This window comes from Lepisosteus oculatus, chromosome 8 (assembly GCF_040954835.1).
Source record: "Lepisosteus oculatus isolate fLepOcu1 chromosome 8, fLepOcu1.hap2, whole genome shotgun sequence".
NCBI lineage: Eukaryota > Metazoa > Chordata > Actinopteri > Semionotiformes > Lepisosteidae > Lepisosteus > Lepisosteus oculatus.
In genome coordinates this window covers 6,860,704-6,884,805 of record NC_090703.1, presented here as the reverse complement: position 1 = coordinate 6,884,805, position 24,102 = coordinate 6,860,704, and the positions used below count along the sequence as shown (strand labels likewise).

The 24,102-nt window shown below is 47.3% G+C and overlaps 1 protein-coding gene across 5 annotated transcripts in view; it reads right to left on the bottom strand.

Annotated features, from left to right (window-relative positions):
* Positions 1–1,086: 1,086 nt before the first annotated feature.
* trmt61a (tRNA methyltransferase 61A) overlaps positions 1,087–24,102 on the bottom strand; it is a 29,771-nt gene continuing 6,755 nt past the window's right edge. For all 5 annotated transcript variants that reach the window (XM_015350438.2, XM_015350439.2, XM_015350441.2 and 2 more), the window contains exons 3-4: positions 15,391–15,657; positions 1,087–2,099 (exon numbers count right to left, since the gene is read on the bottom strand). In XM_015350438.2, the coding sequence (XP_015205924.1) occupies positions 1,810–2,099; positions 15,391–15,657 (557 nt within the window). In that variant the 3' untranslated portion in view covers positions 1,087–1,809. The remainder of the gene's footprint in view (positions 2,100–15,390; positions 15,658–24,102) is intronic.

Here is a 24,102-nt window from a genome sequence, read left to right as displayed (position 1 = left end):
GGGGATGTGTCTATGAGCCAGGCAAGACGTCTCCCATCCCAGAAGCGGAGTGCTGAGCCTCCTCCACACACAGACACACACACCCAGGAGGCCTGCCATTCCTAGGCCTTATTTGGCAATGAGACTCCAACGGGGAAACAGGACATTTGATGAGCATTTGTTAAAACAATTAAGAGCCTCAGTCGGGGGTCAAAACTCTAGTTGATAAGGAAATTCATCACTGGGCTGTAACGGGAATGAGTGTTTCATCAGTGGTGGGATTTCATTAATCAGCAGGTTGTCCCGCGACAAATTATCAGGCTCATTTCTCCCTGCCAGCCCGCATTTGCGCCACACCCAGTTCTTAACACTGGTTCAGGGAAACAAATGCAAATCTTCATTTTTAGACTGCTCAGGCTGAAGGGCTCAGGGTTAGAGAGAGCTCAAAAGGCGGTTGACTGTTAACAAGCCTTTTATTCAAACAAAATCAAAAGGGGTCGACCAATAAAATCAAGTGCCAAAATCGAAAAAAAGTCACTAAATCAAATATTAAAGAAGACGAAGAAGACCTGAATTAAAAACTCTTTTGAACCTTTGACCTTGTGGTGGAACGCCAAAAATAAAAAAAAAAAAGATCAAAACATCTTTGCTTAGCCCAAGCAAAATTTCAAAACGGTAAGCTTTCTGACTAGTTTTGAAAACCAAACTGAAACACATAACCTGCTGCTCACTTCTGTGAGATGGGGAAGTTAATGACTCTTTCACTCTGAGTGGGGGAAAAAAAACCCTGACTTGACATAAATCCGAGGTGATGAGATTTCTGGGGATCTTTTTCACAGCAGAGAGTGTGGAACACAGCACTAGAGAAAATCATCACCTGGCATTTAACCCCTCTGCCAAAAAGGGAGACTCCTCTGGCGACAGCGCTCCTACTCTTTCCCATCCCTCCCTTGAGAGAATTATCGCTGTGCCTCGGGGCAGCCAAGTTTGAATCTCTTCCATCTTCTACGTTTTCTTCAACTTTGCGCACGCAAAGTTAACCTCATCGAAAAAACACAAACGGGTGATAAGGAAACAAATTTCTCGGTAAATGAAACCACCACTGTGCCCGAGACCATCAGTTCACTTTTATTTCTGGGAACACTTTACTGGGTCAATCTGATAAAAGTTAAAAGTAAAAACAAAGAAAAATGCTGTTCACCTTGGGGGGGGAAAAAAAACATTGAATGTTTTTACGCCATGGCCACAAAACAGATGCATTTAAAATAATAAAAAAAAAAGGTCATGGGTGAATTAAATTAAAGAAGGGGCAACCAAGCAAACAGAACATGAAGCTGAGAACGGAGCAGAGAGAGCTACAGTGTGCAAGGAGGCCAAGGATGGAGAAGTATTTATCCCGGTGTGATGAATACTCAAGTTCACGATGAGTCCAGCTCAGCTGCTGCGGCATGACAGTGTGCCATTAATCCTGCTGCACTCTTTAAACATCTATAAACAGCCAGCCCTATTGCTGCTGACATCCTCCACTCGCAGTTTAAACAACTCTGCTCCCCGTCTAGCTGGCTATGTATGGAACTCCTCGGGAAGCAGTCCGTGTGTCTGTGCGCTGGCCGCCCCTCTCGGCCCATCCCTGCTGCTGCTCTCCATCTCCCGTGGGCGAACGCTGGCGGGCAGAGAGGGGTCCGGCTCAGACCGGCGCCAGGCCACTTCGATCCTAAAAACGGAAGCTAAAAGAAAATAAAAAAGGCCGAGCCCGTCCTCCGAGCAGCCAGGGGTGCCCGGGATGTGGGAGAAAGAGGCCGCATCGCGCCCTGACCTCCGGGCCTGCGGCTATACCAGACTCTTGGTGGCGAAGGTGAGGTAGCCCGTGTGGCCCGCCATCTCCTTGGGCGCCACGGCAGTCTTGCAGGTCATGGTGGCGTTCTGGGCGGACGGGGCGCCGCCCCCGGGCCCACCCGCCTCGTCCCCGAAGTCCGGCAGGGGCAGGGTGACCGAGCGCACGTCGTACAGGCGCAGGAGCACTTCCAGCGTGGACACCTCCCCGAACCCGTGCTCCGCCAGCGCCTGGCACGTCCTCTGGACCTGCTCGATGCAGGGCGAGAAGGAGCAGACTCGGCCCCCTGGCAAGGAGAGAGGGGTGACACGAGGGTCAGAGGTCAAAGGGTAAGTCAGACCAGTGTGAGGAGGCGCGGTTAGCGGCACAAGTTAACAAGCAAATGAGAAACAAATCATATCAGATGAATAAAGCATATCTTCCAGATACAGAAAGGTGGGGAAATTAATATGTGGGGGGAAAAAAAACAAACGAAGAAATCTGCACGAATCTGCTGCTTGAGCAGCTCCACAGCGATGAAAGAGTTAAAAACTCTGTGGTCTTGCCACCTACTCAAGGAACGCACACAGACACACCAAGTTTTGCGCTACAGGACGTACAACAGAAGTAGGAGTTCTAATCCATAAACTGCATTGCATACGCAGGCAGTAATTTATAGCTGCCTTCTCCCAGGCAGTTTCCATCGATAATACCTTTTTCAGAAACGCAGACGGATCTCTGGGCCCAAGTAACTCCTCAAGGGCAATAACGGCTGTACAAGTTTCACACTGTACATAAAACAGCACGTCCACCCAGCCCAGCACCTCCACAGCTGACACCCGACATAGGGCCAACAGGGAACACCGACGGGATTAACTGAAGAACAAACTGGACACAGGCGCTAAATCTTTAAATAGGGAGAGAGGTGTCAACCCCGGTGGCGAATAATCTGGGGAAATGACAAAGCAGTACTTTTCCAAAGACAAGACTTGGAGGTCGCACGATTCCCAGTTGGGCAGCGTTTTGTCCCCTTTTAAAATCTAAAAGCAAGCGCTGCAGGCCTCTCTTGCCCACTCCAATGTCACCTCTCCTGCAGTCCAAATCCAGATGCGGATTAGTGCCAGAGCCCTCAGCGCAAATCAGCTCCAGGATCAGGAGGAAGATCTCAGTCACGTGAACAGGAGCTCCACCTGTCCTTGCGAGTGCCGGGCGACCGGGCTGGTCCTAAACCCTCAGACATTTCTCTCACATGTGTCACGTGGTTGTGTCTAGTCTTGCTGGGTCCAGCTAGAACACGGCATCTCACAAAACCGCGCAAACACGGTCACACAGCTCAAGAGTGCACTCCGCACCACTATCACTGAGAAATGCTGTTTTTTTCCCCCAATAAAACCCATCCTCACCAGCCCTGGACACTCAAATATACTCAGATGATTTATCTCATCAAGCCGCCTGTGTGTTCAATCCTGATGGAAACACATCGGAGTTGTTCTCACTGGCAGTGCTAACCAACGCCACATGCAGTGAGCAGATAAAACACCTGGCCCACTGCTGAGATATTACCATGATATTACCATGTTATCTGCCACAGAGATACGAACATCAGAGAGATCACCAATGAGAGGAGGCCTTTTGACACATATAGACTGTTGGGGAGCTAGGAGTTAATTAATCAAAAAACCACACCCAGACATTTCTTGAAGGAAGCTCGAGTATCGGCTCCAACATCACTGCTGGGTAGTCGGTCCCACATTGCCAAACCCCTTTAGGTAAAGAGATGCCGCTCGTTTTTCGGGTTTTAAGGCCTTGTAAGTTGAAAGTCCAATTTTAAAAGCACTTTTCACACGCATGGTTTTGGCTTGTTTCACCATTCATTCGGAATAAATCTTCCGGAATGGAGCCCGTTGGCGCCCTTCCCGGATCTTGAATATTTGCATCAGGCCCACTTGTAATCTTTTCCGTTCGAGATTAAACAGGTTCACTTCCTTCAGTCTGTCAGTGTAGGAACGTATGGGCTGAGGAGGTCAGGAGACCCTGAGTGACGCAACATGCTGCACACTAAAAGTAGCTCCCCAGGACAAGGTGGGGGGCCTCACAGGGAACCCCAATATTCTGGGGGAGCTGCCCACCATCCTGCTGCCCGTGTGTGGTCTTCCCCTCCCTCGCCCAGCACAGTCCTGGTAACCTGTGCATGTTCACTGGTTAACTGGCGTGACGAACACCAGGACACACAAGAGTAAGAGAAAGTAAGGCTGTCCTTGACACTTGCACCGCCTGCACGGCCAGTAGCTCGGCCACTGATTGAAAAGCAGCCAAAAATCGATAATGTTTTTGTTTTTAATCAATAAAACACATTACAGCGCACTTAGCCTTTTTTCAATTACGTCTGTCTGAAACTCTCAGCTCATTTCTAACACAAAGCTGGCTATGGCAGGCAGGCAGGACAGCCTTACACCCAGCACCCAGGTCATTAACATTCATCTGCGTCCAGAAAACAGGCCTGCAGGACCGAGAGAATAACTGATTTCTGAGGGTGAACTCTGCAGGTACCTGGTCAGCGATATCTTCTGCCAGGGCAGGAGCAGTGTAATCAGAGTGGCCTCATTCTTTCCCAAAACCCGCCCTCCCAATGCTACTCTGTGGATAAAAGGGCTGTGGACCCCTCTAGATTTTGTTCCACTTGACCTCCAAACCAGGGGGCTCAAACTCCAGGACACCAGGGCCAGACAATCGCCTGAACTTCACTCCAGCGTCAGTTCTTCTTGAACTCATGCGATTTGATCACTGATTCAGCTCACAGCTATTTAAAATTGTACGAGAAGGCTTGAAGATGTGGATGCAAAGTTAACAGGAGTTACGAAACTTCTTTCAGGTCCTCTCAGAAGGAAGTTAAATGCAACAAATAAGCCTTCATTAAAGGAACTGGTTACTTTTCTCAGCTGAACAAATTAACAACCTGTCCAAGTCTTGTTCAAGGAGTGCTCACAAGTCATGTCTGTTATTATAGCTTTTGCTGTGTGTGTGTGTATCAGTTGAAATATGAAGGACCTCCCATGCATGGACAGAATGACAGGTTTAAATCCACTACCGAACGGCACCTCCATTACATGGAGAGTTTTAAGTTTAACTGGAGCAGAGAATTTAACAAATCATTAAGCAGCTGGCCATGTGAAAGATATGAAAACCGATAAAAGCTGCTGGACCGCAGTCCTCCACGAGTCCCGCTCGCCGCGGTGCTGGGGAAGGACTGGAGCCCCACTCCCGGACACACCTGCGTCCCACCTTCAGAGGACAGGTTGTCCCAGGCTGCAGCCGGAGCGGAGCAGGTGACCGGCTGGCGGAATGCCACTCTTCCAAGGAGGGACAGCGGCTGCAGGCGCTCGATTCTAACGTCCTTCCCTGTCTCCCGAGCCCCTGGGGTGGGCACGGCCGCGCGTACCGAAATAGATCTCACGCGTCAGGCCCTAACCTCAAGACAGAGCAAGCCCTGTCTGAGGAGATGCTGTTTACGCACTCTTCCGGCACACGAGTCATATTTGCAATTCCAGCACGCGGAGACGGTACAGACTGTGCAGGCCAGACTTTACAGAGGCCCCGCTGTCCTTGCAGCCTGCAGTGGTTGTGGGCTTCTGTCTGATCTTGACCACTGCTCCACGGGTCAGACCCACAAGTGGCTTCATGAAAATGTAGAAACTCAGACTTGGAAAATAAGCAAAAATAATCAGCTCAGTTGCAGCAGATGACAACAATTTCCACTGGACTTCTAGCCTCTGGTAGCAGATCTCACAGAAATGCCAAAGGTGCAAAGAGTGGACATGTTCCTGCTTTTGGGGGTTCCTCCTGATTTTCTCCAAGGCATAGCACTTAGGTGTTTGTCTTCATGAGCACTGACACGGTCTTGAAAGCCTGGCTATTACAGACACAGCTAACCTCCTGAGTGTCTGTATATATCTTCACCACCATAACAAGTAATATAAAGGTAGTTGCTAAGCCAATGACATAACTAAGTTTTGAGAAATTCTTTGTTATTTTAGGCATCAGCTCTCAAACCATAGCATTCATTCCACCATAAAATGAGGTCGGTTCCCTCTGGACTAAAAGCAAGAGAGAAAATGCTGAGCAGAGAATAGAACAGACTCTGCCCTTAGTGTCAAAGCCCTGAACATCACTGGCAGCAACAGCAATGTCGAGGGGGACTCAACCTCCCTGTTCAGATCTGCCTTAACCTTGGCGCTTTCATTCCAGAATTTGGGAAGTTCCAATAAACAAATAACCATCTTGACCCTTAATTGCTTCATTAACCCAGGTGCTAAAGATCACTTCCAAAAAGTAAGGATTTAGCTGGAACAAAGATTTGCAATGGAATGGAAGCACCAGAGGTGACAATCCCAGAACTAAAATGTGGGTCAGCTGCAACTACAAAAAAAGGTGTCACAATGCATAATGGTTTGTTACATTTTCTGCTCCAATTAAAATTAAAACTCTCCATGCGATGGAGATGACGTTTGGTAGCTTATTTAAGCAGTCATTCTTTACATGCATGGGGGGATCCTGAGGCTCAAACAGCAAAAGCTACAATACACGACTAATGCAAGACATGACTTGTGAGCACTGCTTGAACAGGTAACAGCTGTAATGGACAGAAAAGGTGCATGTGATATATTTAGATTTTAAAAAGGCTTCTGATAAAGTTCCTCATCAATGATTCATTTTCAATTTTCAGGCAGCAGGCACTCAAGGAAATGCGTGTATTTGCATTAAGGAACTGGCTAATGCATCTAAAGATCAGGGTACAGGTTGGTACACATGCTGTCAAGGAAGAATTGCTTCTAGTCTCCTAGAGCAGGAGTTAAAGCTTTAGAAGAGAGCGCAGCATACAGAGCAGAGATGGATTGATTCTACTTTCACCTCTCTTGTGGATATTCAGAGGCAGTGCTGATTACCATGGAGCATTTGTGGAGTGCTCAAGGAGTACAATGCGTACGATTCCCAGAATAGAAGAAAGGAACAAAGGCCCACTGTAAGCCCTCCTCAGATCACCGCATTCTGGGTCGCTGGCTCTAAATAAAAGAACCTGCTCGCACTGCCAGACACTTGAGCATTCAAAAACAACAACAAAAGGAGCTTAAAGTTTGGGTGTAGCAGGATCTTAAGCAGTGCAGATTTTTCTGCTCTTGACTTAGACTTTAAACCAGGTCACATGCATTGACAGACCTCAGGCCGACATGGAAAGTGGCCTTTCTAGGAGCGTGGGTGAAAGGATAAAAGTGAGAAAGACGCACACCTTCACTCAGTGACTCCCCATAAAAAAAACCCCCAGAAGAAACACCTGCAACTTCCCCTCTCTTCAAATAAAAAAAAACAACAAAATAGCCATCCCAGCAGATCTGGGAGTGGAGTTTGCCTGCCCATCCCAACGATGGCGAACACTCTTCCTCGGTATTCAGTGCAGACTGGGCCTTGACAGGTGACTCAAGATTCAGAGGGCTGAGAGGAAGTCCAGACCCCACCTGAGAGAGAGGTAGGGGCCGAAATACAGACTTCCAGAGTGCTGCAGGGATCTGCATTGGTGCTGTTCCCCTTTAGAATCGCTGATGCCATTCCTCATGTTCCAGCATGATTGTCTTCCAAAACTGGAAGAACCTGAAGGTGGCTGATAAGATTAATAATGGATCCACAAGCTCTCCGGCACTTTATCAGGAGCTGTCTTGGGAGATCTCAAGTCATGTACTATGGATGGTCTTGATAAAGCCTTCATCCACGTTCTAACTTTTCTTCCTCATTCCGACACCTCTGGGTGTTCGAGTGCTGGGGACCTTACCATATATTCCTCTGACACAGGGTTCGGCAAGCGCCATCGTCACCCAGGAGCTGAAAGCAATGCAATTCTTCATATCTGCCATTTACCACATCTTTGAAACATTTTTTTCTGGTCTAAATCCCTCGACTCGGGTGGTAGGAGATAAAGGAAGACTTATTTTCACTGTGCAGCTTTTCTAGATGTTACGATGTTAAAAACTGAGGCCCAGCGTGACAACACACTCTGTGACTGGGGCTGCTCTTCCAACAAACTGACCTGCGGGGAGGAATGCCTGGGTGTTCCTGGCTCTCCAGTGCCCAAGTACGGCATGGGAGTGTTTGCTAGTTATTAAGTATTAAGTCTTGCTTGCATCAGGGTCTTCCAGGCTGCCAGCTCCACAGTTGATAAATGATTCAAACTCCAAGGGAAAACACAGGCTGGAGCATTGCCCTTTATGGTCATGTGTCTTGTGCTACAATGGGCAGTGTTGCTAAGGAGATGCCTTGTTTGAGCACTGGCTCACTGGCTGGGAGTTCAAGGCGATCCTTTAGATAGTTACGGCCGACTAGCTCCGCTGCTTTCACAAACTGAACAAAGAGAAACTTTGTGGGAGGGGGGCTTTGTTAGTCGACTGGTGTTTGAGCCAGTTTTCTGGATGGAAACTAGGACAATTTCACAGGGCTGAATCTAGCCAAGAAGAGTTGCATTTGCTTTTCTGAAGAAAATAAACTGCGACATTAACCTGTCACACACTCTTGCCTCTTGTGCGGACAGGCCTGCCTGCCTCTATCAGCACTCTTCCCTGTACAGCCAAGAACAATGACATCATCAAACAGCACGTTCCATGACGGCGGAATTCCTTTCAGAGGAAAAAGCTCTGAAAGATTCATACGTGCACGTCTGGGAGGACAAAGTGCTTTTCCACCCCTGAGCAGATTTACTGGCAGTGCAGACAGACTAAAGAGAAACATTCTGTTCCCAGTAACCCCCAGCGGCGAGGACTGGACCTTTAAGAGCTCTGCCGACAACTCAAGGAGCTGCCTCTGACAGCTGAGAGACAGAGAGAGAGGGAGATCTCCAGGTCAACGGAATGACAGACAGAGTGAAAACAAATGCAGAAAATCCAGCACCCTGTCATCTGTCACACTGCTATAAAACCTTCATGCTGTCAAAGGTCCTGAAGGTGCAAACGCACAGACTCAGTCCCGCAGGGAAGGAACCTGACAGGTGAGACTGAGGAGGCACTTGTGACAGGAAAGCAAGCGCCTGACTGAGGACTTGACAGATCCAGTACCTAGAGCCGTCCCCCCTCCACTGCTCAGAGAAGTCCTGCTTTACTGCTGCGTCTGCATCCAGCCGATATCAGGGGGCAGGTTTTAACTCAACTCTCTGATGCTTCTAACCAGACTTCCGTCTCATTCAGAGGCTAAATGCAGTTCCAGGTTTGCTTTTTGCTCTTTGTATGGTTTTTCAATGCACAGCTCGGTGACAGAGGACGTCAACAACTGCATTAATCGATCTCAAATCGAGTGCAGGCTTGGCACAAAAGAGCACAACCGCACTTGAGTTCCCTGGCGTGGATTACCATACTGTAATAATAAAGATGATTGCAACTGTAAGCGCAAACATACTGTATAAGAACACTTACTGAAATTTTAGTTTATGTCACTACATACCGGGGGGGGGGAGGCACTATGAATTAACCTAAATAAATAACCTAAAAGCTCAAAACAATTCTAATCCATACTGACAAAAGAAAAAATGCGATTATGATCATACTGGATCATTTCAAGAAAATAAAATGCTCTAAAACATCCCTGTAGTTCCACAGGAGAAAATCTCAAATCTCTCCTGCCAGGGCAGGACCCTGATAGAACCGTATACAGTCTGTGATCCCTTGTGTGGACTTGCAGTATATGAGGACTCTGCTGCCGATGGGTCTGCATCTCAGGGACGATGTGTTTTAGCACAAACACGATGAGCCTATATGTTCTGAAATGCAGTTTAGCCTAGATTAATGCCTGATTTTTGTTTTGCACAGACTTCCCCATTTAACACTGAAAGCTATGATACTGTATCATGGAATGTATGAACTTTAATTGGAGAATTACTAGCTTAAGAGCTTTGCAAAGATGTAGAACAACTCAAGTTTCCAAAGTAAGTCCATAGTTCTCATATTTAACTTCCAAAACCTTTACTTCAGATACATCAGTTACAAAAAAAAATACCCTTCTCTGGTAATCCTCCAAAAACCTGTCTAAAAGAGTGAGAGGCTGAGGTGAAACTTGGCACAGCAGTTAAACAAGTATCTGCACCTCCTTCATCATCCACACTCTTGCCAGGGAGTGATCCATAATTCTTGACAATCTCTTACAGCAGCTCATTGGCTGCTAACAACATAAGCTGCTTAACTGCAAAGTTAACACATGCAACTTTTGCAGGCTCTGGATGCTTCTCAAGGAGGAATACTGCCAGGCTACAGACTTTCAAAAATTTTCCATTCAGTTTTATATTTAAAAAAAAGAATTAGACAAGACATATAAAAGAGTTGAGTGCACGTAGCAATCGCTACAATCCCTAAAAGCACTGAGTTTCATAACTGCACCATTTCAGGTCTTGAAGAACACATGAATAAACTCACTTTCTAATCCAATGTGTTTCTTTAACTGCGTGTGGGTATTTCAGAGGAGGGAGGTTACTGCATCACTGCACAGTGCAACTGAACACTGCCGAGAAGTGCTGCAGAGGCAGTTGCCATGACGACGAGGCCTGCTGCTGTCAAGTGAAGGTGCTCAATTCCTGCTGGCTGACACCCGCATGCCCATCTCAGCATCAGCAACCAAATAATATCTTTGCTCATCCAGAAAAAAAAAAAAGATGTATTTAAAGCATATCTATTGAATCCATTACAATTCATCATTTCAGGCCAAACGTGAGGAAACCGCCTGGAACAACTCATCACTTGTTATTTAATAGGAAATACCACAGAGCTTTACTAACTCCACTGGAGACTAAAAACCATGAAGACAGCATGTCCAGGCCTGGAGGAGAGGCAGAAGCCGGCCACAGAAGGTCACGACCCCCACAGCACAGCGTGTATGGACTTGCCCACTGGACGCCCAGTGAGCCCATCTCCAGGGAGACACCTGTTTGCACTACAGTATCGCGGTCTTTCAACCGTGCCCAGCACAGCTCCCAGCACGTGGTGGAAGCTTGGTTTGAACAGGTGTGAGAAGCTGATCTCCTCTTTCTGTCCCCATTTGGATCATATCTATAACTACGAGCTTGATCTTGGTAGCCTGGACCTTCCTGAAGATAAATGTGAACCAGGCATGGAAAAAGAAGCTTTAACCCTTGTTAAAGAGGTCTGATTGTCTAGCACTGCCAAGATACTCGGATGTGTTTATGCAAAGGAACTTGCATTTCTTTACACAACTTTTTTACTTTAAATTATAAAAAGATTTAGAGGTAGAACAATAAAATAATTGTTCATCTTTCATTTTACAATTATGTTACATTGTTTACATCAGTAACTCTTTCAATTGTGCCAGCATAGATGGAAGGTTACATATGGAAATATAGTCAGCAAAAACATTCCAACAATCCACACAAAAAGATTATTCTTTTAACCTCTTTCACCAAGCAACATCAGGACTCAGTGGGGCCACAAACCCAAACCCAGCTTGGCAGTATTTGCTAAACCTCTCTGCCCCATAACCTAAGAGAAAAGGTGATCTTTTCCATTAAATCAATCTCCTTCAAAACACTAATACATTGTTCCAATGTTGGGGATTCTTTAGTAAACCATTTTGTTGTCATAGTTTTCTTACTAGATAGTTAAGGAATTCCTAATATACATCTATTCTTTACGTCCAGGTAAGCAAAAGTGAAATTACCCAAATACACAATGAAGAATTCAAATGAAATGTTAAGGTTTACTATATTATTAAGGGCTAAATGTATGAACTTCCAGTATGGTTGTATTTTTGGGCAAGACCAGAATATGTGTAAATGAGTTGCTACTTGCTCTCCACCTAACCTCCAACACTGCAAACCACTTTCTTTTTGATATGCTTGAATTTTAGGACCGATTTAAAAAAACGAGTCAGGTTTTTCCCAACAGACATTTCTCCAGACCTGTGAACTGGCGGAAGAGCTTCCATTTCTTCCATTTATACAGCTGGGCATTTTTACCGGGGAAAACGGAAGAAATTACCTTCCTCAAGCATACAATAGCAACGCCCTACTTGGGATTTGAACCTGTAATCTTGGAGTCACAAGCCCAGAGCCCTCACTGCTCCTCTATGCTGCAGCATAGCATGCAACACTTAAAAGGAGTTATAAAAACTGGCACTTTAAACATAAAAATCTCTGAAGAAAATTAATCTTTTCTGTCCTGCGTCCCTGTCCCTGTGTACAAGTAAATTATGATAAGCACTCACAGGCTTATTAACCTTAGGGCTCAAACTCTTTCCTTTTGTTCGAGACTGGATGGCCTAAATGCAGAGACGCAGCACTTCTGAACCTACGGATCAATGTTCTGGTTTGCGGTAGATGTCCACGAGCGCTGACTCAGCCTGACGGGGCCTGGGTCGTATTTCACCAATTTGCACGTTCTTCCATCCCATTTACCTCCACGGAGGCTTCCTGGGAGCCTCTCCGGAGGACAGCGGCAAGGACGGGATTGGGGCGTTAAAACACAAAGGCAAAACTCAAAAGTCAGCCGCTGTGCAAGAGAATGATGATTTGGGAAGGCAAGGTCCCTGCGGCTCAGCCCTGAATATTTCATGTGCAATGCTCGGCTTCGTCCTCTCGGTCCCGATCAATAACTCTGACACCGCGAGTGCAGGGTGAACATGATCTGGGTTTAATGTTACTCTGAGCAGACCGTGTTTTCACTCTATTTCCCTACATCCAGGCCCAGGCCTGATTCAGCAGAAAGCAGAAGTACACTGCCAGAGCCCACAGTTAAGGCTTCACGACCTGACTTTACTGTTGTGTCAAAGCCTCTTAAGGATGCAAACTCATTACTCAAATGCAGTATCCATGCCTTAAGAAGTCCTTAATACTCCAAATTCAAGAACACAAAAGTAGATCAAGTGCACGGTGGAGTTTAACTCTTTCAAAACCTGACATTAGCAGCAACAAAAAAAGGACTGTCAGGTATAACATTCATTAATTAATTCAATGAGAGTAATCTTACACAGCTTCATATAATGATAAATAAAACAGAAGTGCAAACACTGGGTCAAACATTCAAGACAGGCTTACTTCTCCCTTTCTTCCGGCTCAGACACAATGCCTTTGGTCACCTGCAGGTCAATGTGGGGAGAAGCAGGTCACGGAGGAGAACCACACACCCACATCGCAACAGGCCTCACACAGCTGGTCCAGGACTTGTACACACCTGAGAGCCAGCTGGTCCCAACCCACAGAGCACTCCTTATCTCAAATTCAAGCAAGGAACATACACTACATGGCAAAAAACATCAAAAAAGACAAGAGCAGCAGAACGCTGGAGGAATTAAAGTTTTTTGTTGGGTTTCTTTTTTGCCACAATTTCAAGCACTTCAGAAAGAGGCCATGCTACAAAGTCCATTGAGAGTGTCCTGTGATCCGCCCAGCGTCAACACCATTCAAACTGAACCAGTGCACCTACAGCCCACCTGCCACCCCAGGGAGAGGAAGGACAGGCCGGAACAAGCCAGCTTTCCCTGGAACTGCGCCAGGAACCAGGAAGCTATACATTATCCAACGGCACCACAGCTGAGAAGCCCTCATTGATTCTGCAGTGTAAGAGCAGAACTGCCGCTGGATGGAGAGAAGACGTTTGGAAGAATAGGAAAAAAAAAACTCCAAGAGCATCACAGGATGAGTCGATAAGGGCGTCTGCTAAGCACATAAATAAAAAATTCTTAAGAATAAGAATAAGAATGATGGTGACCTCAGGGGAACTTGCTGAACAGTATGAATTGTTTATGGTTTCATTCCTTGCACAGCAAACTGCAAATTAAACCAAGATATCTGATCCAAGCGTTGCGGGACTTCATGAACAAACCCAGATCTCAAGGCTAGTGGTGCACAGCCCCAGTTCTGGAGGCCCAGTGTTATCTGTGGGTTTTCATTCCTACTCTGCTCTTAATGACCTAGCAGAGCTAGCCACTAGCTGGAACACAGCAGCTGGACCCTTTTCAAAGGCCTTCAGCTGCTGATGATTTTCAGAGGCCTAGAAAGCCTGTTGGATCCTGACCCTTGAGGACTAGTCACTGCCCTTGAAGACAGTCTTCCCACTTTCGCTTCAGCGAGATTCTTACAGGCTCACTGATTGCGTTTTTCGGTTTGTTCGTTTGCTTTCAGCTCTTGAGAGAGCAAAGGGGGTGATAAGAACAGTGGACCCTGAGAGTTGGGCAATGACCGACAGATGTTCCCAGACAGAGCACGTGGGTCTGTGTGGAATGCACCCCTTGTTACAAGAAGGAAAGAATCAAGTGACTTAAACATTAAGACCTTTCCCTAACATCCCTCTTTCACATAAACACGAGTAAATCGCACATCAGGACCCTTGCCATCAGCACTCTTTCAGAGTGAAGCATTCAGTCTTCACAGACTCTAAAATAACCAGTCCACACGAGCCCCCGGTGCAACTCCCAGTCCTCCGAGGGAATGAGGGAATCCAGCTCTGTGGTGCTGTAACACAACTACAGCAGTGCTAAAGACACAAGCGCATCTGCCAAGGCGAGACTCCAGAGAGCACAGCTGCAAGGTCAAACTTCCCACGAGTTCCTGCACGCCATTGCAGCTCTCCTAACAAGCCGATGCACCTCACAGTGATTGAGCAACCTTGAAGACCCCTGCCTCTGCGACATGCAGGTTCAGTAAATCACGACAAAGCCGTGAAGGAGATGCAGCTGCACGGGGATGCGGGGAAGGGGTCTGTGAAAGCGATAGTCTACCAGCTTTCGGCTCACAGGTAGGCAGCCTCGAGGGAGATGCGGGAAGGCAGGATCCTGCATTAGGACTGAATAGCCTACCGAGACCAGTCACAGCCCGACAGTACGTCATGGGAAACAGATGAAAATTGCATTAGAGTGCAACCCCTCCCGTTTCACACGCGGCACTGAAACAATGGCCAAGCCCTTTGACCACAATGCTCAATAATTTGGGAATCACAAATTATTTCAACATGTTTCCTTATTGATGCATTTCCTTCTTAAAAATCCCATCTAAGGGGCTGCCTTTTTGATCTGAGAAGTGCGAGAAGTTCGTGTAGACTCTTTAGCTAGATCTGCCACCTGTTCGGCCCGTTCCAGCCCCTTGCTGCACAAAGGGACAGCACAGGGCTCCGAATGTCACCTTCTGGAAGCCCTGCTGTGCGGACCTGGCTTATACACTGCAATAGAGCCCGGCAGCCTTCCAGTCCCTCTTGCTCTATTCGATGCAAGAAAAGTGAAAATACCAACGAATGGTAAGTAGCCGTTGCAACCGAGTAGCATTATTATTCAATACATAGGTGTGATCTACAGCCATCGTCAATTAATTAATTAAACAATTAGGCAATCGAGGCCAAGGTTTGCTAAAGGTTCCGCAACAGCCAGCGGAGCGGAAGGCCACAGCTGTGCACTCCCACATCAGAGCGCGAAGGGTTTATAACCAGTTCCAGAACACAGCTACCACCACCCTGCAGGGTTAAGATAAAAACTTCTGAGCTTATATACAGCATAAAACGCTACGCCTGCAATAAAAACAATTCCCCCAGGCCCGGCTGCCACCTCCCTCCCTACTGGGAGGCTGCCCTTACCCTGCTTCTTGATGGCGGCCTTGGCGTGCCCGATGGCCTCCCAGGGCGAGGGGATGTCCAGGAAGACGGCGTCCGCGACCCCCGTCACTCCGAAGCCCTCCCGGCACACGTCCTGGTTGAGCACGGTGACCAGGTGGCCCACCTTGTGCTCCCTGAACTCCTCCATGGCCTTCTCCGCCCGCTGCTGGTGGAACTCCACCGTGTAGAGGTGCCCAGTGGGCGCGATGGTGCGCAGGATGGCGTGGGACAGAGAGCCGCTGCCCGTCCCTGAGAGAGAGAGAGAGCACGGGGCACGGTCAGCAACGTCGCCACTTCCTCTTCCGCGGTGCACAGGAACCCCTCGGGGGTGCCATCCGCGCACGTCTTCAGCACAACCCGCTCCCTTAACGATGCAAACACACCATCAATCAGTGAGCTCGAACCCTAAACCGGGGTTCGCAGGAAGATCGATCCAGAGGTTAAAGGGCATCAGCTTGTCCTGCTCACGGAGCTATTCTCTCCAAGCGCACTGACATTGTCCAAAGTGTCTGAGTCTGATCCCCACGCAGGATCAGGGGGAACGACATTACCCCATTCTGCTTTTACTGCACCCCCATGATACTCCACTGCGGGGTCCATGGCGCTTTTGTTGGGCTTTAGCTGCAACGCGCTGTGCTCTTCTACTCAGACCGCACTGCTCTTCACACGTATAAAAGCGTCGACAGAAGGAGTGACGCCAGGGCACTGGACTGCTCTCGGCAGCTGTGTCCGCCTCTGGAAATGGAGACTTCTGAACGGGTCACTCTGGGCAAAGCTTCCAAACATACCTCACTCTTCAGAGAGGAACGTTTCTTGAGCCGAGTGGCAATGGCGCAGAACACAAGAAGCAAAACCAAAACGCCACGCCCGATTCCCCCGTTTCTGAATATACAGGAAATTCAGCAATGATTTAGAGCAGCTGGTCATCTTCCAGAGAGCAATATAGAATTACTCCCTGTTCAGGAACATAAGAAAAACAGCTTCCAGCCAGCTGCACTATCGCTCACAATCAAGAACTGAGGTCCGTGACTGGACCTGTGATACTTCAGCAAGCTGTGGAGGAAGCAAGAGGCACAAGTGGGGCTGCAGAGCTGCTGTGTGTAAGCGGATCCAAGTTTTCAAAATCCTCAGGGACTCTGACAAAGCCAGCCCCGCAAACCCCTTCACAATCAACAGTGAAACACACACACGGGGACTCAAGTGGAAATTATGCCAAACTGCTTCTAAATCCGGGGATAGGAGGCAGTGCTGAGCCACAAAGGCTCAGAGGGGTCTGGGACAAGCCATCAAGTCATGTTGTCGAAGCTCGTCGGAGCAGTTAACCACTAGCAACCAGACAAAGTAGATGGGCTAAATGGCCTCCTCTACTTTGGTACCTTCTGTATATTCTTATGAACTGCCCTGTTCCTCTCAGTGTCCACCTAAAGTCTGTTGCTAATGGAAACAGGGCAGCGGGCACTCAAGAGCAGCTACTGGTATGCCTTCAGACGTGAACAGGTGTGCCTTAGAATTTTGCTAATTCACACATAGTATAAAAAAAAATGAACAAGTTAATTCAGCGAACACACAAGGACGAGGCCACGTTCGAAGACATGCGCCATCTGCCCGATCGTCTGCATCGGGATCTGCGTTTACACTGCTGTGCCACATGCCCATGCCTGCTAGCTCAAGGCTGGCCACTGTCAAATGTAATGTTAGATGGCAGGTTTGCTCCATTATTAGATTTCCAACAGGGGCAAGAGAAAAGCGACATAGACGCGCATGAACACGTCCTGCAGCTACTTCCAGCAAAATGTATTAGTACATTTCTCAAATAAAAAAATATCTTTGATCTTTTGAGAGGAGACCAAAACCCGAATAAATAAACCTTAGAACCATCTCCTTGCTCCGCTTCAAAAAGAGACCACGCTATAATCGATTCCCTTTACTGTGCTGGAAACCAGTGGCTGAACAGCGAGGTATACATTTTAATTTGCCGTCATTCAGAAATTAACCATCCAAGAGAAATTACCAACTGCATTGGTGGCTGTCAAAACTGAGGACAACAAAAACAGCTACAAAAAAGGAGAGCACTCCAGAACAGATTGGCCCAGGGATCCCCATTCCTGGTTCGTAGCGATCCTGTCGTTGCTTTAATCAGACCTTTCTTGATTGCCTTCAGTTCTTCATTAGCTGGGAGATTTCAAATGACTAATTAAATGCCACAGGCAATTTGAAAGCAGAAACTTTCGAGGAGCTGAAAGCAACTCAAAAGGTATAATAAGGCAAACCTAGGATTCAGCTGAGCACTCAGTTATATAAACAGAACGAGGACACTGATGCCCTCTCCTCTACCACCACACACAATACATTCAAGTCCTCCAGACCCCAGACACAAGATGAAAATGACAATCTTCACCTCCTGAGCTCCCCTATGCACACTACTTGCCAAACGTTTTACTACCCTATGGAGCTCTCATGGCATGAAGTTTTCTGTGGATTTTATACATTCCTTACATTACCTCAATTTCTGCTCATCCTATAGTTCTTCAGATAAGGTAATGAGGTCCATATGTGCTAATATTCAAGCGTTGAACTGATCTCTTAAAACAGAAAGTACCGATAAGGGGTGATGTAATTAGCGGAGTACAACAGGGACCTGTACTGGGACCACTGCTCTTTTCAATTTATATAAATGATTCAGATTCCGGAATAGCAAACAAGTCAGATTTACAAATGATACTTGAATATAGGAAGAGTTAAAAGTTAAAAAAGAATTAGATACATCACACAACTAAGCAAACACCTGGCAAACAACACATAATGCAGAAAAGAGCAGGGTATTGCATACTGGTAGAAAAAACAATCCACAAATACAAAATAGGTCAGAAGAGGCTATTCATGAAAAAGGCAGAGGTTTTTATGCTGAAGTGTAATTTAAATGTTCTAAACAAAATGGAGAAGACATTAAAAAAAATGCTAGGATTCAAAATGAAAAGCAGAGAATGTTACAGTTGTATAAGGCCACATTTAGAATCTTGTTTATAATATTGCTGCTCTGGAATCTGTCTGGAGAACAGAAACCAGATATGTTCTGTGGCTCAAGAGAATGTCCTACACTGACAGACTGAAAGAACTGGATCTTTATCAGGAAGAAAACTAGGGGACCTTTTGACTTCATAATTCCCCAAAGTCAACTCAGTGGAATTCCTCAAAATGAACAGTGAAACACCAGAGATCATAAGTGGAAACTACTTTTAAAACCCCCCAAAAAAGAATGCTTCTCTTTACCCAAACAGTTGGGGGGGGGGTATGCGACAAAACACCCAGCCATTTTTTTTTCAAGAAACGTCTGGATGAGATCTTCGGGTCAGTGACACCAGGGAATGCTTGGTCTCGCAGTACTTGCAGACATGAATTTACACCACAGACTTCACTTGAAACCCTTGACTACGCCACCTCCAGTACCAGCTCACAAGGCACAGAGAATCAGGAGGGAGGTATGCCATTTTATTTCTCATGCAGGAAAAAAAAGCCAAATGCAACTTCCAGCACTGCTTTGTCAAGAAGGCAACAGTGAGCACATCCAAGGCAATCAATCTGCTCGCTTAGTTAGAAGCACGGGATAATACATGCTGTTGTGCCTGGGTGGACGCATGGAGTCAGCAGCCATTCATAATAATTAATGAGAAAAGAGAAGTGTTCCGGACCCAGCAGCAGCCTGTTAATGCAGGAGCGGCTCCTTCCAAACGGCCTGCATGATGTCATCGCTGGTTTTGTTCTCATGGTAACAATGGGAGCAATGTTTACCCAGAAGCCCGAGACTGAAATGCAAATGAGGCTGGATGAGAGAAGTTCAAGAGCCAGAACGGAATGGGGAGGGGTGCTAGCCTCAGCTAACACTTCAATTGCACTTTTTCTCCCCCCTCTTTTTGTTCCTGTCTTTCCTCTTAAGGATGACAAAAAAAAAAACGGGAATGTATTTTTAGATACGGACGCTGGAAAATGTTCTCATTACAGCAGGGGGAATAAAGAAATTACCCTTGGAAAAAGATCAATTAAGGTGCCAGGGCTACAAAAAATGAAAGAACTTAACTTTGTCCTTGGGGATGAGAGTGAAGGTATCTGAAATGACATCCCCTGTTCTGCAGGATGGAGCTGGGCTCTCTGCTGCAGGCTGGGTCGGATGATGATGAGAACTGGGAGGGGTTTGGACTGTACCAGGGGAATGACCTATTAATCGGGCAGGGGAGAGAACAGACCCAGATACCGCGACGCGAATTCTGCAATCTGTTGCACAAAGGGGATTGTCTCTGCCGCAAGGAAAGAGGCCTGTTCACCACAGGGGGCGCCTGGGCAAAATGAAGTCTGCTGTCAAGGATGGAAACGAGCCCATTCATGTGTTAATCATGCTCCACGGGGTAAAATCACGTTCCTGTCTGAGCGATTGTCTGGCTGGGATTTTTGAATGTATTTTTAGACGCGCTCTGTGAATAATGAGCGATTCAGCAATCACGGCAGTCTTGAGTGTTTCCATCAAAAGTGGAAGAGGCCGCACAGGAAACTCTCCACAGACACTTGAAACGCAATTGAGGGGCTTCTTCACCCACTGCCCCCCCACTGCTACTGACCAAACATTTCACAACTGACAATTTTTGAAGTCAAAACCTGTCAGAGCAAACCTGTGTACTCTCATCTCATTAGTGAAGTACTACTGCTACAGCACAATCACATTCAAACCTCTCCATTTTCACAGTCGATGGCCTTAAATTACTCAAGATACAAGATAATAACCAGCCCTGCTGACCGACAAATGTCCTTGAGATGGTGTTTAACACAACCCTTTTAAAGACAATTGCAAAATGGCTTCCCAGTCTTCCTTGCAGACTGTAAAAAAGAAAAAAACATCCAAAAATCTAGCATCTCTTCCTGATGTACATGTTGCTAGCATTCAATTAAAAGATGCCAGTTTACCGTTTAATTTGGAACAACTCTGTCCCAAAGAGGAAAACGAACGACTTTCAGAGTAAAACCCTAATAAATATTGATAGAGCTCTCTGAAGAGGGCCTGGGATTTTCTGTGCCTTCTCCTGAGCGGCTAAAAGGCTTTATTCAGTTTCCCACTGCTTCACAAATCAGCTGCCCATGAAAGCACCATCTGTGAGCTCCACATGAGCCATCTCCAGCGAGGTCACATGACTGGCAGCACCCTGGGGGAGGGTAGGCCTCCGCTGGGAGCCGCTGGGCCTCCGGTCTGCACACTCTTCCTCCTGCGTCAGCTCCCTCGGCCTACCCCCCAGGCCCAGCGTGTCCTCGGGCGCCCGCACCAAGAACAGACCGAGAAACCGTTACTGCTAGGAACGCTGAACCACGTTCACTGAGTGGATCCTCGGTGTCGCTCAAAGCCTCCAAATCTCTCGATCGCCAGAGTCGCGTCCCTCTTGCAGCCCAGCAGAACAAATCAACAGCCCGCCTCTGCAACGGATTACCCACCAGCAGGGCGGCAGCGACTGCACACCCTCTCCTGACTGACTGGAGCTCCTGACGTCAGGCTCATCTCTACCGACATGGCGGAGGGGGGGGGTGGGGGGTGGTGTAGAGCCACATTAATGACGAAAAATATAGGGAGCATGCCGTTGCACACAGTCTGGCTCCTCCTCACTTGCACCTCCTGGAGGGCTGACAAGAGGAACACACCGGGATAGAAGTGCAAGAACACACCGCTAGCAGCTGAGGTCGGAGGGGGGACCCTGAAGGACCGAGCGACAGCCGAGCCCAGGACTCCTGCCTGCCACGTGCTGCTCTGGGAGCCCTGACACACCAGCACCTACAGGAGCCTCTGGCTGCACGCAGTGGTAGTTGAATTCTTTCCAAAATAATCCAGTCCAGACACTGCACTCCAAAAAGGGAAGAAGAAAGAACACGGAGCGCTGCTCATGTCTGCTCAGAGTTCCAGCGAAATCTACAAAATCTAGCAGGAACGAGAAGTGCTATAAACAGTGGCGTTAAGCTGGAAGGGATCTGTGGAGCTGTACCTTCTGTGTAGAAGCCCTAGGAGAGCCCTTAGCCTCTCGGTAGGAACTTAGCCACGGTATCTGGTGGCAGGGGCTGTGTTAGGTATGATGGCAATTATTTCATACGTTGTATTTTTTACTTCAAAAATTGTTAACATTGAAAAAAAGTGTCTCAGTTACCCACAGGCCTTGTCAGGATGGACACGTCTAACGAAGTATAAAGCTCAGACAGTGTTAGCTGGGCCCCCCCGAGAACTGCAGGTCTAAGACTACCCTGTAGTTGAGAAACGGTGCTGTGCAGGTAGATATCTTCCTGATAGGACACTGCGGGACCAAGGGCCGGCTCTTCGAGCAGCCACACTCTCGTGCCACTGCAGAGCTCTGTGGGCCGGGGGGCACAAGAGACACCTGAAACCGCAAGCGGAGCTGCTCTCTGGCAGGGTGCATCAATTATGAAAGAGAACTCTTTGGGAACATGCACCCGGATACGACAGGCAGGCTGTCTTTTTCACATGGCGGGGAAAATGCAGAAAATCCTGACTCTGAGCTGGAGTATGGAGCACACCTCCCTCACTCCTCCCTCTGCTCCTACTACACTCAGTGGAACCATCCACGGTCTCCTCTGTGTATTGTTATTCACCTTGTTGTTTCACCTTGTGTATTCTTCGTATTTTTTGCCGTTGTCATTCTGTAAAGTGCTTTGAGAAGCCATCTTTAAATGGTGCTATATAAAAAAAGTTTATTATTACTACTAGTCAAGAAAGAAGCAGATTATCAGCCCTTTTGGCGTTTTTCATCTATTGCATGCAGTCTGTAGAAGGCTACATTATTAGTTTTTATGGTACTGAACAAGAAGGGACTGTACATTTTAAAAACAACTTTTACCTCTCATCCAAATTTTTCCTGTGCGCGTATACTCAGAAATCAGCCCTGCTCAGAAGAAAAAAACAGAAGTGCCCTTGAAACCTATTGTGAACAGCTGTCGATATGAATAGAAATCATTACACTCGGGATTATTGCGTTCCAAGATCCAGCTTGCCTAATCTTCGCCTAATTAAGTCACCTGCTACGCAGTGCTGTTAAATATCTCTTCGGCTAACTGATAAAAATCAGAACTTGGAGGACGTCCAAGCTTCATTACGTTCTGCAAATATTTCAGACCCACACAGATTGGGGGGAGGGGGGGGGGCTGGCTGAGAAGGGCAGGGCACAGACAAGGGCATCTCACACAGCACCAGGGAGCAGTTCTCCTGACTCTGACAAGTTCTCAACATTATCGGCGTATCACACATACAACTGCCATTATCCCCGTGCAAAGAGAAAATGTCACCTGATAAAGATATTGTCGAGGTTTGGGCACTCCTGGTGTGCGTTAGCCCCACACAAGGCTGCGTTACCAAGGGCTTTGCTACAGTATCTAGATTTTTTTTAATCCAGGCCTGGGACAGCCAGCTCTTACTCTCTCAAACTCAAGACCTTGTCAGCTGCTGCCGACCTTCAGCTGAAATCCCTTAGTTCTGCTCTGAGCCCCCCCCAGACTGCATGGAACAAGGTCTGCATGCTCTCCCCTTCTCCTGAGCTCCGGCCAATCACAGGGGAGGAGCTAAAAGTGCCGAGTCAAACCTTCAGTGCACCAACATGAAGGATGTGCACGCTGACAGCCAGTTTAACGTGATGCTGCAAGGGCGGTGGATTTTTATGAAAGGGTGTTTGCTCTTGTGCATAAACTGCATCTATGTTTGTTATCGAGGTGCTCGGTTTCCGAGAGGTAACGGGCTGGGTATTTCACTCCCCTCACTGCAGCAGTTTTGCTGAAAAGCAAGCAGTGTGGCAGCCCATCTGTGCATCAGATTTATTCACCCGGAGCCGCTGCAAACTGTGATTTTGACAATTCAGCTCCTTGCCGCACCTGGGCTTTGTTTGTCCCTGAAGAAAAGTTACATAAGCCCTGACATCACCAGCGCTCAAATGCTGTTGAAGAGCTCTGCCACGCCACAGTGATCTTCAGTTTTTATGTCCCGGCATGAAACTACCCTGAGAAATAGCATTAAATAAATCTGTAATAATGAGTTAGTAAACATATGTTAGCTTCCTTCTTGAGTAGAGTTTTTAGAAAAACAGTGTACAGTCTATGTGCAGCTTTTCAGTACAGCTTCTAAGACCCTCCCAAGGCAAACTAAACTGGATCACTTGAGCGCCACATGGATTTCTGTCCCTGACAGCTACATAATGATCTTCAGCCGCTTCTTCATAAAGTGCTGCCGCAACACTTTCACTCCAAGCATCCACACGGTATCAGCCTTCTAAAAAAAGGGCAAATATAAACCGTTTTCAAGCAAAGCAGAGTAATATTCTTCACGTGCATAACAAGGTTATAACTGCAGGCTAATTTCCAGCATTAATAAAACCAGCCCAGAGAGCTGCAAAGAATAAGGATCAGGAAAGAAACGATGGCCTTTTTTTCCTGAAGTTTTATTAATAGTGAGCTAGGAAACTAGCGCACAGGGCTGTTTCATTAATAACAGTATGGCAAGGACGGACTCCTTCTTCAGGGAGAGATGGAGAGCGGCTAGCGGGCCTCCGTGCTGCCTGCAAGGCAGGGAGACACTGCGGCTCTGCGGCCCGGCCAGGCAGCTGTGGTCATCCATTATCCTCCTACACAGCTGTCACTGCAGCTGGAGGTCGCTCCCGGGCTCCAAGC